Below are 13,925 nucleotides of genomic sequence, written 5' to 3' on the forward strand. Positions count from 1 at the left end.
TCCGAGGCAGACGCCCGCCTTGGAACGGGACGCCGGGTTCGAGGAGCTGCAGGCATGTCTGCTGGGTCCCCTTGGAAGCCGGATGGGGCGCCCTATGAGCTCCCACACGGGGCTAGGAAAGGATCTGGGGATCCGGAGACAGAGGGAACTCAGGGCAGGGTCTGCAGGGACAAGCGCTAAGCACAGCCAAGCCCAGGAGCAAGCCACAGTTTCTTTTATTTAAGGGCAGGTCTATGCTGCAGGGACCAGTCGATCTAAGCTACGCAACGTGAGGTATGTCAGCAGCACAACCCAAGTCGATGGAGCTTAGATCTCCTGACTGCAGGGTTCACACCGCGCTGGGTGGATGGGAGAGCAATCGGCGATTGATTTAGCAGGTCTTCACTAGACCCGCTAAATTGATCTCCGGTGGATAGATGCAGTAGTGGAGACAAGCCCTAAATCAATGCTAAAGGCAAATGGCAGGCAGGTGCCCAGGTAACATGGAGAGACGGGAATCAAAGACAGAGGTTGATTCGGTTCAGATCCTGCACGTATTCTCTGCGCAGGGTGGGAAAGTCATCTGCCTGCGTAGCCGTTTTCCATCCCTGTTTAGAGACGGGATAGGTCAGACGACTAATGTCTATTTAAATGCAGTCTCTCCAGTCCCCTTTCGTACTCGCTCTCCCCCAGCCTCCAAGAGAAAGCACGTTTTACTGGCTTGCCGATCAGCAGAAAGCAAAACCGACATTCCCCCGGGAGGGCTTGCGGCGGTTGTGCCCTGCACAGCATTTCAGGACAGGAAGTGACACGTTAGCATCTCTCATCCCCACTGCCAAATCCTTCACCCGCCCACCTTCCTTCCTGCCAGTGCCGGTTTCTTTTCATCCTTCGCTAGTTTACGTTGGCCTGGGAGATCCCGAGGCTGGCAGAAGCCCCAGACGCGCCGATGGAGCACAGTACATGCTGCGGTAGCCAATGGAAATTGCAAGGGGGCACGTAGGAAGGCAGAAGGCAATTCTGGAACCTGGCCAGAACCCCCAGGCTGCCTCCTAAACTGAAATTTCATGCCCCAAGATCCAGATTATAGTCCCGGGACAAGCTGAGCGGGGAGCTCGCTGGCCGCGGCAGACCGACGGAAGGGGAATGGAGGTTTCCGCCGGCCTCGCAGGCGGTTTCCTGCACGTGAAGCCCCTTCGCACACAAAGGGCCAGATCCCGATCTGGGTCACGCCGGTATCACTCCAGAGCAAAGCCCCGTGAGTTCCCACGGCTCTACCACAGCGACCGTGGTTCAGGGCTGGTTTTAACCCTCATGAAGTGAATGCACAACTAAGAGCGGCCAAACTGGGTCAGAGCAAATGTCCATCGCGCCCAGCGTCCTGTCTGCCCACAGTGGCCAATGCCAGGTGCCCCAGAGGGAGGGAACAGAACAGGGAACCATCTAGCAATCCCTCCCGTTACCCATTCCCAGCCTCTGACAAACAGAGGCTAGGGACACCATTCCTGCCCAGCCCGGCTAATAACCATTGCTGGACCTAACCTCCATGGACCTATCTAGTTCTCTCTTGAACTCTGCTAAAGTTCTGGTCTTCACAACATCCTCTGGCAAGGAGTTCCACAGGTTGACGGTGCATTGTGTGAAGACACATTTCCTTTTTTTGTTTTAACCCGGCTACCTGTTCGTTTCATTTGGTGACCCTTAGTTCTGACGCTGGGGCATTCAATTCCCTGGGCGTTTTTAGCCTGGGAACTGCCGTATTTCCCTCGGAGACTCTGGAGACGGGGAGCGAAGGTTTGGCAACACGACACTGCAAAGTGCAGATTGATCAGCCCTGGGCGAACCCCGCTGACCTCAGAGCAACCCAGCAGGGGAGGGGGAATGCGGCTTCCTCTCCCCCCGCAGGCAACGAGCATCTTGATCGCGGGGCACCACGCTACCAGGCAACGGGTCCCCGGGGCGCTACGGCTGGAGGGGGAGAAACGGACGAACTGGCGGCACGTTCCCACCTCCCGAGGACGCCGGCGCCGGACGCGCCACTCACCTTCCAGCAGCTTCCGCAGCTGCTTCTCCTTCTTGGCGATCTCGTTCAGGAAGAGCTTGGAGTTGAGGTGGCCGATCTTGGGCGGGGGCAGGCTGCCGCCTGTGCAGTTCTGGGTCCTGTCCCGACGGGCAACGAGAGCAAAGACTCAGGAGAGGCGTCGCGCGCCCCCTCCTCCCTCTGCCCCCCCAACCTCGGCTCCCGACTTTCCCCTCCTCAAACCGTCTGCCTGGAGCGCTGGGAACGGCCTCTAGAACAGCCAGGCCCCCAGCCCAAACGCCGGGGCAGGCCGTTCTCTGGGGCTTTGGCCAGCCTCGTTTCCCATGGCCCTTGCGGCGCGGCTCCCCCGCAGCCTACCGCTGCAGATCCAGCCTGCGTTCCCTTTCCCTTCAGCTGCATCCTCCCCGCCCTTCTGGGATCACGGCCCCCCAAGTCAGTCCAGGACTCTCCCCCCAGCTCCCCTTTGGCTGGGGGCTAATGCGTCTGCCGGGGCCCTTCCTGCGCCTGGGTAGGCCACCACTAGGGGGCAGGCTTCCTCGGGGTGCCCGGCCTCTCGGCGAGGCCCGTGTGGGAGAGACCAAGAGGCGCATCCTGCCGGGGTGGCGCGTCCTAGCAGAGCCCGCACGCAGACCCAGAGCTGAACCACTGAACGAACGGGGCCGGGTGCCGCCCTCCGCGCCTGTCGTGCTCCCTCCCTCCCCGTGAAGGTTCTCCCGCCTTCCTTTCCCCCGCCCAATGCAGGGAACGTCTCCGGATCCTACAACCGCTGCCGGGCACTCTAGGTCTACAACACTTCTCATGGGAAGACCGCAAAGCACCCTGCAACCGGCCGGGGCTCAACCCTCCCAAGCCCAGGGGAGCGGGGGGAAATATAGCTCCATTTTACAGAGGGGGAAAACTGAGGCACCAGGCAGGAAACGTGACTTGCCCAAGGTCACTCTGTGAGTCTGTGGCAGAGGGGGTGCGAGAAGCCAGGTCACGCGAGTTCCCACCCTCCGGCCCCGCCTGTGAAAACCCTCCCTTCCCATCCTGGCCAGCAGATCGGCTTCTTACCTGTCCATTAAGATTTTCACAGACTTGGTATTCTGAGGGGGGAAGGAGAAAGGCTGGTCAGCAGCTGCTGCGGATTGTCTCTGCCTCTCCCAGGACCTGCCGCCCCACCCTTCCCCCAGGCCTGGCTCCCTCCCGGTGGGTGCCCTGGCCTTTCCCACGGGCTGGGCGAGCCACCGGGCCTCTACTCGGGCGTCAATTCCTGCTCCTCAGCCGGATTCGGCCCAACAGCTCCCCGCTTTGCCCAAGGAAGCGGCAGGCCCCCGAGGAGTTCGGGGGTTGACCATCCGCCTTAGGGAACCGTTTGAGTCCCAAGACCCAGCCGGGCTCAGGAGTCCGAGGGCACCCACCCCCCGCCCCGATCCACTGGCCGTTAGAGATGGGCCAGGAACTGGGGGCGGCGGGAGGCAACACCCCTCCCCTTCCCTCCCCGGGCCAATTCCCCCCCAACCCCTGCCGGCCAGCAAGGAGTCCCGGCTTCCAGCCACCAGGCCGGAGGCTGGAAAAGCTACTCCAGCTACCAGGAAGCCAGGCTAGGACCCTACCCTGTCCCCTCCCCGGAGCCCCTCCCATATGGTGCTCCAGCTCTTCCCAGCCCCCGGGACGTGGGGGTGCCGGGCTCCTCTGCTCCCAGCTCATCATGAAACCCAAGGGTCCTTGTTCTGGGGGGTCCGGCCAGGCCAGAGCTGCCCCACGGAGTCCCCCATCCCTCCTCTGCTCTGTCAGAATCCAGGCCCCGGATTTCCCTGCGCCTGCCCCCGGCCAGGCGGCCCCCCCTCACCTTCATGAAGTTGATGTCCTCGGTCTTGTCGAACATGACCTGGACGGAGCTGAGCAGCTTCTTGGCCTCCTGCATGCGCTCGTTGAGGTGCAGCACCTGGGCCGCGTTCTCGTTGCAGAACTTGGCCTGGGCTTTGTCCAGGATCTCCATGGTCTTGCGCAGGTCTTCGTCCAGCAGCTGGTGCATCTTCTCGTACTGCAGGCGCACCTCGTCCTTCAGCTGGCTCACCTTCTCCTGGGGGCGAGGGGCGTGCCATGGGTCAGCCGCGGCCCCGCCCACCGGCCGCCCGGCCCCGCCCACCGGCCGCCCGGCCCCGCCCACCGGCCGCCCGGCCCCGCCCAGGCACAGGGCCATGGCCCCTGCCTCTCCCTGCCGCCCCTCTCTTGCTAGGCCGGCCCTCTGGCTTTGCCTCAGCCCCCGACCCAGCTAGGCAGGGCTGGGCAGGGACTTCCAGGAGCGAGCGGCCCGGCCTCATGGGCCAGGACGCCTCGATTCCGGGCCTGGCGTGGGGGACGGAATAATCTCAGCAGATTCCTCCGTGTCGCCCACCCAGGCCTGGCGTCTCCCCAGCCCTTCCCCGCCCGCCCTGCGCTCGCTCCACCCGGACGCCAGCGCGGCCGGCAGCCTCGGGGCCACGCCTCTGCCACTCCCAGGGGCGCCTGGGCGGGAGGGTGGGTGGAAGAGCAGCTCCAGGGCAGGGGAGCAGCCTGGGAACCGCCGAGGCCGCAGGGCGGTTCGAGGCCCCTGCTGGGACATCGCATTGAGCCAAGCAGATCCCGGGGATCTGGGGGGCTCGGGTCTGCCCCAGAGCACCCGAGGCGACCGGCAGGGGGAGCTCCGTCCTGGGGCCCTGGGTTCGTCGGCAGCGCCTGCCTGCGGGGCACCAGGGACGGCGGCCGGGACCTCCCCGTGTTTGCTGGCTTGAGACCTCCCCCTGGTGAGTTTCACCTGAAACGCTGAGCTGCAGTGGGCCGGGCTGGAACCGAAGGCGGGGGGGGGGGGGGGGGGTTGGGCCCTACAGATTTGCCCCCCAAGCAAAATATGAACTTCGGCCTCTGAAATCTCCCCTCCCCCCCACCCCTCAGGGTCCCACCCCCTGCCCCAAGATGCTGCCTGGAACCAGCTCCGCTTGGGGTGTACTCAGACGGTTCCTTCCCCTAACCCAGGCACCTTCCTCTCCCATCCCGAGGCTCCATGGGGCTGGGGGGAGCGCAGCCAGAGTCCCCTCTCCTGATGGGGGAGGGAGCTCTTGTACCAAGCGACTTCCCCACCTCCCCCAGGTTCCTGGCCCCAGGAACGGGGCAGAGGGACACAAACTCAGCCCCAGCTGCCTCCCAACCCCGACTCCCCACAGCAGAACCCTGGCTTCACTGGGGGGTCCTTTCTGTTCGCTGGTTCCCTGCCCTCCCCGGAGGTCCCCCGAGGCTGGCAGACCTCCGCCAGCATGACTCCCCGCTGCCCTGGCCCCAAGCAGAGCGCTAACTGCACGCCGGCCCCCTCTGCCCCCAGCCCTCTCTGCCCCACGGAGGCCGGCGGGCGAGGGCCACGAGGAAGGGAAAAGCACCAGCTACCTCCACCAGCCGCTTGTCCGACTCCAGCTTGTAGAGCTGCTCCTCTATGTCCTGCTCCCTCTCCTCCAGGCGGTCCTGCTGCTTCATCAGCATCTTCTGCAAGAGACAGGGCAGGCGGCCATGAGGCATGGGGCGAGCCGGGGAGAGGATCAGAGTTACACAACAGCAACGGGGGCAGCTGAGCGGCACGCTGGCTGCCGAGTCGCCAGGGCGGGGGGGTGACATTCCCTCCTGCCCCGCGATTGGAATCGTCCACCCCTGATTCACGGGCCCCGGTAGCGCCGGGGCTTTCTGGGGGTAGCAGTGACCAGGGGAGGGTCTTACAGAGCAGCCAGACCAAAGACAGTGGGCAACGCCAGGGAACAACACAGGGAATCATCAAGTGATCCCTCTCCTGTCGCCCCTTCCCAACTTCCAACAAACAGAAGCCAGGGACACCATTCCTACCCTGGCTAATAGCTATTGATGGCCGATCCTCCATGAATTTGCTTTTTTGAACCCTCTTCTATCTAGTCTTGGATTTCACAACATCCTCTGGCAATGAGTTCCACAGGTTGACTGTGTGAAGAAATACTCTCTTTGTTTTCAACCTGCTAATTTCATTTGGTCACCCCAAATTCGTGTGTTATGGGAAGGAGTAAATAACTCTTCTTTATTCACTATTTCCACCCCTGCCACGATTTGCAGACCTCTATCATATTCCCCCCGCCCTTCATGGTCTCTTTTCCAAGCCGGAAGTCCTGGTCTTATTCATCTCTCCTCACAGGACAGCTGTTCCATATCCCTCGTCATCTGTGCTGCCTTTTTCTGAACAGACATCTCTGCTTCCTCCTGCACGGGGAGGGGACTTTACATTGGTTCTTTCTTGATAAGTGAACTCTTCTAGGCCGACAGCCTGTTTGCGCCTGGAGGCCACCTTGGAGCAGCGGTCCCGAGGGTCGGCTTTGAAAGGTCGATGTTCCCGCCCCACACAGCGGTCCTGGCCACTGAGGGGTGTGACCCCTTCCTGGTTAGGATCCAGCGTTTCGGCTCCCCCCTACAAGCGATGCTGTCACGGTAACAGCAACCATCGCAATTAGCGGACACAGACTGGGGCTGGCGGGACAGCCCCTCCCCTGGATACGCTGATATCTGCTCTCCCTCCCAGACCCCCAGAGAACCATCCGGCTGCACCGAATTCCCAGGGTCACCCAGGGACCCATGGGAACCCCTTTCCCTGCACCGCTTCCTAGACAGCCACCAGGCCCGGCTGCGAACAGGAATCAACACAATCGGAAGAGGCCCCCCAAGAGGAAGAGCCAAATAAAACAAGCGGAGAAACCAGCTTCCCGCCTGTTCTCCTCCCTCTGCCCCACGTAACCCCACTTCCCCCTCACTTAGGGACAAGGTTTGCATCTGAACAACCAAGTAAAGAACCCCAGGGGCTATTAACACTGGCAATCAACGTGGCAAGCTGCCCGAGTATGTTGTCACCCTAACGTCTGGTAGGGATAACTGCCTACTACCGCCGCCAGCTGACTGAGCCGTTCCTTTAGCTCCAGGCGTGGAAGCGGCTGCTTCGGTACAGACGTTTGCCAGTTCGATCCCCGCGCGTGACCCCTGGCGTAGGGCGTTACGTTTATGCTGCTCTTACTACCTCTGTCCCTCCTCGAGAGGATCCCAAGCTGCCGGGTGAAAGATCAGTTATTCCCCGTCTGATACACACGGAACCGAGGCGCAGAGTGTCTGAAGTCACACGCCAGGGTAGAAAACAAGTGCCGGCTTTCCGCCCCCCCCCAGTCCAAATCCCCACACTCCCAGATTTTTTTAGGGGTGACGAGGGGGGGAAAATAGTACAGCCTGGCTGATGGGAGCGAAACGCGCAGCGTGTGGGAACGAGGCCAAATCCCATTTAACAGGCCCTCTAGAGACGCCGACCCCGTTCTAGGCTGTACACCGGGGTGGGGAATCTAAGGGCAGGATTCGGCCCCTGAGGCTCGGGGAACCCGCCCCCAGCACTGGGGAGCCGTGCTGGTTCGCCAGCCCTCTGTCTCCCCCCCCCCTTCCCGCACAGAGCTGGAGCACACATCATCTACCAGCCAGGGTCTGTTGTGAGCAGGGAATGCAGGGAGTTTTTTTCCTCCTCCACGCTCGCCGGCTTGAGACCCTTCACGCCGGGGAGGGGTGTTTCTTAGCTTCTTGCTTGCATGTGGCCTCGGACTGATTTTCTGTGGGTCAGCAGCCCCCAACCCAAAGCAGGCTCCTTGCCCCAGTGGTAGACGCTGCCAGAAACCAGTCCGAGCAGGCGTGTGTCCGTCCCTAGGTCTCCCAGCCTGATGGATATTGAGCAAAGATGGTTAGTTGGGACCTCGCGGTTTTTTCCCGTTGGTTCTGTTGTGTAACGAGCGAAAGACACAACAAGGCGGGAGATAGGAAGGAAAGGCTGATCAACAGCCTGTCCCATGAGGGGGCTCGTCCCAAGCGAGGGGAGAAGGCAGCCTCCCTTTCTGATACGGGCGTTTTGGGGAGAATAAAGACTCAGCTACATCTAGCTGGCGAATTTCTACTCTCACCCCCAGGCTATGTCTACACTGGCGCGATCTTGCGCCAGAGCTATGCAAACGAGGCTAAGCGTGGACTATCGCCGAGCCTCATTTGCATATCTAATGAGCTGCCATTTTTGCGGAAGAGGCTCGTGCGCCGGAAGGAGCCGTCTACACGGCCCCTTCTTGCGCAAGAAAACCCCTCTTGCGCAACGCCGCTACGCTGATCATTTTCAGGAAGAACGGCATCGCGCAAGAGGGGTTTTCTTGCGCAAGAAGGGGCCGTGTCGACAGCTCCTTCCGGCGCAAGAGCCTCTTCCGCCAAAATGGCTGCTCATTAGATATGCAAATGAGGCTCGGCGATAGTCCACGCTTAGCCTCGTTTGCATAGCTCTGGTGCAAGATCACGCCAGTGTAGACATAGCCCAGTGTTTTGGCCGGCGGAGTGAAAGATCACAACAGGGTCCCAGGCTGATCACTGGCATGGACATTTGCATGTGGATTTTGCGAGGTCGCCTACACACGGGAGTCCACGCGGCGCCGGTGGGAGAAGACGTTCTGGCACGTTCCCGCCCGAGGCAGAAGGCCCGTCCTTGAGGATTTAGGGCCGAGAGAAGAAAGAACATTTTCAAAGCAGCCCAGCCCGCCGCTTTCTCTAGTCCAACTGGGGGAATCCAGTTCTGGGACCAGGACAGCGTCTTCCCCAGGATCAGCAAATGGAAGAGACGCACACGCCCAAGCCCTAAAAGACCGAATCAATTAAAAAGCCAAAAATGGCTCCAAGCTTCTGAGTCATCTGCTAAACAGCTTGGCTCCAAGGCCTGGTGTTCCTGCCAGAAGGCAAGCTAAGAGCCTCTGGTACAGGACCAGTGCCGGGCAAAACCAGTCACTGTGTCAAAGGCGCCCTGCCCGTAACGCGCACACAGAATTCTCAGACATTTGCCCTGAATTCTTCCCTGCCTTAAGCTCGTCCGAAAAACCCGCTGCGTTCCTAACGGTTAATGACAGAGGCGGAAGGGAGGGGTCGCTTGGAAACCGACCGGCTGGGAGAGCTATGTGGAGGAGAGCGGCAGCAAAGACCAATTTTGAGGGGATTATTGCTAATATAAACCAAACACTCTGGGATTTATAATCAAGTAATTAATTCCTGGTCTAAGCAGGGGGAGGGAGGTGGAGAGGGAGGCAGAGGGGCGGCGGACAGCTGCCATGATTAATTGCACTGCGGGGAAAGGCTGTAGCCTTCAACGTAATTCATAAGCAAGACCGTACAGCCTCCTCCTTTGGTCATTTTTCTTAAGGCCCGGGGCACCTGCATCCTCGGAGAAGCCGGGCACCAAGGGGACCTTCAGGTGCTCAAAGGGGGACTGACATGTTGAGCGGACCTCAGCTCTGGGCCCAACCCACGACGGCACAGAGTCCTCACCAGCTGTTTTCTCCCCCGGCGTCAGTCAAGAAGCCCACGGGTTAAAATCCGCCAGCAAAGGTTAGGGAGCCTAACAGGGGACGAGGGCGCTGGGATTTATTTTTAACGTTCACAATGGAAAGTAGCTTTTAAAACAAACCAGCATTCCCCAGCTGGGTCTGTAGGCAGCCCCCTAGGCGAGGCGGGGGGACGGGAGCAGGGAACGGCCTCGAAACTGACTAGCTGCGCCAGTGAAACTGACTAGCTGTGCAATGAACAGGAAGGGGCGTGTGCACGCTAGGGGTGTAAAAACCCAGTTAACTGCTTAAAATGGGGACAGGTGGGGGCTATTCGGTTAACTGTAACCGACAAGAGCAGCCCGCCTGGCCTCCAGTTAACCGTAACCGGCAATCAGCAGTCTGGCTGGGCCTCGGGTAAACCATAACTAGTAAGCAGCAGAATGGCTGGGGCCTACGGTTAACTGTGACTGGCAAATATCACCCGGTAAGGGTAACGCTTACCAGCTAACTAGCGTACACACATGCATGTGCCGCATGCACCCTTACAGCATTATTCGTATGTATACTGCATAGCACAGATTGGCCACAAGGGAAAGGGGAGCCCGGTGGTGCCAGGCGCTGTACAAACACCGAGCCAGCCCCTGCCCTGAAAAACTTGCCATCTGATCAGACCCGGCCAAGTAGAAAGGGAAGCTGGACTTGCCGGCTCCAATCCCTACCTGCTAATGCAAGGCTCCATCCACTGGACTTCCCTGCCCCCCTCAAACCTTCCCGCTCCTGATCAGAAGAGCTGCCCCCTTCTGTATCATAGACCTCACACTGCCAGGCCAGCCCCTCTGACACCCCGGTGTTTCAGGAGGCCAAGAAAGAGCCCAGTAGGGCTGCGAAGGGTTAACCTGGTCACATCGCCCGTAACGGCTCACCGGTTCCAGTTAGCCAATGGGAACAGGAGCAGCTCCCCGCCCACCGTTGACAGGGACCGTGGGGTGCGTCTAGACTGGCATGATCTTGTGCAAAAGCAGTCGCTTTCGCGCAAAATCTGGCCGCCTGTCTACGCTGGCCGCGAGTATTTGCGCAAGAACACTGATTTCATAATGTACAAAATCAGGGGTTCTTGCGCAAATACTTCGACGCTCCCGCTCAGGGATAAGCCCTCTTGCGCAAGAGGGCCAGTGTAGACAGCCACCTTAATTTCTTGCGCAAGAAAGCCCGATAGCTAAAATGGCCAGCGGAGCTTTCTAGCGCAAGAGAGCGTCTACACTGGCACGGATGCTCTTGCGCAAAAGCACATCTTTTGCGCAAAGGCACACGCCAGTACAGACACTCTCTTGCGCAAATACTTTAAACGGAAAAACTTTTCCGTTAAATGTATTTGCGCAAAATCATGCCAGTCTAGACGCAGCCCATGGGTATCCGGTTAACCGATTAAACGTGATTTTACATTCCTCGTTCCAAGTGGCCAATGAAACGCGGTTTAACAGCGCTGCGCCTCTAGCCAGGCAGGGACTGATAAGAAGGACTGAACAGAACAGGGAATCATCGAGTGATTCCTCCTGTCGCCCACTCCCAGCTTCTGACAAACAGAGGCCACGGACACCATACCTGCCTATCCTGGCTAATACCCATTGATGGACCTAACCTCCATGAACTTATCTAGTTCTTTTTTGAACCTTGTGAAAGTCCTGGTCTTCACAACATCCTCTGGCAAGGAGTTCCACAGGTTGACTGTGCACAGTGTGAGGAAATACTGCCTTTGGTTTGTTTTAAGCCTGCTCCCTATTAAATTTGGTTATTCTCTTTCATATGTGGGTGGGTGAGATTCTGTGGCCTGCATTGCGCAGGGGGTCAGACTCAATGATCATAATGGTCCCTTCTGACCTTAAATCTATGAGTCTATATTTAAATGCCTGCTCGGTCACCTGAGGGCGTGCCTTTCAAACGCCCAAGCACAGCTACTGACCACACAGGAAGCAGCGACATGAACCTTGGCTGGCCAGCCAGTCCGTCACCGTGCAGCCTGGGCCTGGTCTCTCCCTCCACAGAGCGTGTTCGTGTGCAGCTTGGCTGGACATCGGGGCCAAAGCCCCAGAGGTCTGGACAGGTTCAGCAGTTAGCTGGGACCTGTCCCCAGGATACAGTCCGTGTGGACTACACACTGCCCCAGAGGTGACCATCTATCACCAGTTGAAATCCATGTTGGCAACATCCAAGAGAAATGGCCCAAGCCTGAGTGGGAGACTAACGAACTTCGGACCAGCGCCCTGGGGCTCATTCAGGGCTCTGGATGCCAACGCCTGTAAGGTGTTGCCGACTGTTGCCTTCTGCAGTGGCGTTTCTGCACATGGAATCCAAAGGCCACCGATTCGGACGGGAAAGTGACAGGCTACAGCTCCGTCCACAGGCGCAGCCTTCACACCGTGCCGGGCCCAGACAGATCCCTGCTCACCTCCCTCCTGGGACGCTTCCGCACGGTCCCAAAGACCGCCACCGACCAGCGGCTACAGCAACAGCCACACGATCCCGCCGCAGCCGAGACGTCCAAGAAAACAGCTCCCCGCCGACGCCTGCCTGCTGCCCGCACCCGCTCCACCCCTGGAACAAGAGCCGGGGGACGGGGAAGGGCAGGGAATCGCTGGGGAAGGAGATGGGTGTAGCCAGCAGGGTCAGTTTCAAAGCCGGAATGCGGGAGAGCCTCTCTCCTCCACCGCGCCGATTTCACACCCGCCGGTGAGGGGCATGGACATGCAGGGCGAGTCTCCCGTTCCAAGCAGCATCCACAGCCAACCTAAGCAAACGACTCCCCTCCAATGCCAGATCGGTCCACAGGCCCCGATTTCGGTGGGTCGCTTCTTCCCGATGACCGGGCTCCCGGTGAGCCTCAGTCAGCACGTAGGAAGCAGAGGGAGAGCTGGCCCCCAGATGCCTTTGCTGTTGGGTTCCCCTTCAGAAGTCAGATCTAACCGTGGGCCACCTCAGGCCAGCCAGGAGTTGACAAAACTTTGCCACGTCCCCGCCCCCCCCCCTTCCGGAGGGGGGGCAGGGAGAATCCCTTCTCAGGGGCCTCCTAGAAACACAGAAGCCGAGTGCTTCGTGCCACCCCTCCTCAAAGCCACTACACTGCTGCAGTCGAGAGGCAGCCATGGAAACCGGAGCGACACATGTGTTTCTGGAACGCTAGAGAAACCCCAGGACCGTCTCCGGCACAGCCCCTGCCTGCAGGCCCATTCCGATGCGATCGGCCCCAGCCCGCACTCTGATCTCCACATAACCCGGGCCGTTCCCACGTTCCAGGCAGGCCCGCCCAGACCTGGTGCAGCCCAAGACCTTGGTTTCTCACGCCGCAAGCTACTGACCCATGAAACAGACAAGGGCTGCGTCCGCTCTGTGGCCTCGAAACAGAGCCCCCTTTGCATTCTCCTCCCGAGCCCCGGCTCGTCTCTGTCTCTCCACCACCAGCCTCAGAACCCACGCGCCCTGCAGCAGGCGGGAAAAGTCCCTGCTGACCTCCACGGGACGCCCCGCCCCAACGTGGAGCAGGGCCCGAAGCAGGGGTACTGGCTCCTGGCTCCCAGTGTGCAAAAGCTCTGGGTTCAGCTCCCGGCTCAGGAGAGGCCCGACCAACATGCTAAGCACCTTGTGCCTCTCTGTTCCCTGGCAGCTCTTCTAACTGTGGGACCCCTACCTACTTACAGGGCCCCACAACCCTTTCACCCATCTGTGGCTGCGCCAGCCGTGCTGCGGAATCAGTCACACGTCCCACAACACGTGGCGTTTCACCTAAAACCCCAGCTCCCCGAGTTCTGCGATGATGTGCAAATCCCAGCTTGCTTGCTTGCAGCTCCCAGGCCTCGCGGAAGCAGAGAAAAACGGGAAAACATGCCGCTGAGAGAGACCGAAAGACTCCGACACCAGAAGACCCAGAAAAGAAGCTGAAATGCGTGACGGTTTGATGCCACTGAGGAGTCAGAAATCTCTGATTTTGGGGGTCCCAAGTCACGATTTTTGTATGCTTAAGGGGTAGGGAACATTTGGACCCACGGCAATTAGCTCCATTAATAAAAAATACGAGCAGAAGCCACCTCTTGCGGTGCCTATGAGAGCAATTTTCTTCCTCTGTAGCAGGGCCAGAGTTCTTTAGCTGTTTTGAAAAGGAAAGGATCTCCCTTGCACCTTGCTCCCAACTCCTCCCCCCGGATTCCCCACTCAAAGAGTGATTTTCCCCTAGATTTGCAGGGAAGTCTTTCAGTTCGCACATAACCCGAGCCCCTCTGTCTCTGTGCAATGTCTGTCAGTTTATATTTCCCAGTGCCTAAGAAAGCTTAGGCCAGGCAATCAATTGCTGGGGTGGCAACGGATCGATGTATTCCATTAAAAAAAAAAAAAGCCATTCCGCACGCAAGATCCTTAACAAAAACAATGAAAAAAACCACATAACGTACATTCCCCCAAAACGTGAAATTCAAGGGACACAATATACATGACAAAGGATTCATTTCAGTTTTATTTCAGGATAAAGGGGTGCCCTTTTTCTTTACTGAAGCCGTCCCCTGCGAATACAA

At 59.2% G+C, this 13,925-nt stretch overlaps 1 protein-coding gene across 3 annotated transcripts in view; it reads right to left on the bottom strand.

The window, feature by feature from the left end:
- The window catches only part of TRIM8 (tripartite motif containing 8), a 52,370-nt gene that overhangs the window by 3,588 nt on the left and 34,857 nt on the right, over nt 1-13,925 (bottom strand). For 2 of the 3 annotated variants that reach the window (XM_075935574.1, XM_075935573.1), the window contains 4 exons: nt 5,420-5,518; nt 3,852-4,085; nt 3,074-3,105; nt 2,024-2,139 (listed from right to left, as the gene is read on the bottom strand). In XM_075935574.1, coding sequence (XP_075791689.1) covers nt 2,024-2,139; nt 3,074-3,105; nt 3,852-4,085; nt 5,420-5,518 — 481 coding nt within the window. The remainder of the gene's footprint in view (nt 1-2,023; nt 2,140-3,073; nt 3,106-3,851; nt 4,086-5,419; nt 5,519-13,925) is intronic. The other variant, XM_075935575.1, reaches the window with a different exon arrangement.

The sequence above is a fragment of the Pelodiscus sinensis genome, chromosome 8 (assembly GCF_049634645.1).
Source record: "Pelodiscus sinensis isolate JC-2024 chromosome 8, ASM4963464v1, whole genome shotgun sequence".
NCBI lineage: Eukaryota > Metazoa > Chordata > Testudines > Trionychidae > Pelodiscus > Pelodiscus sinensis.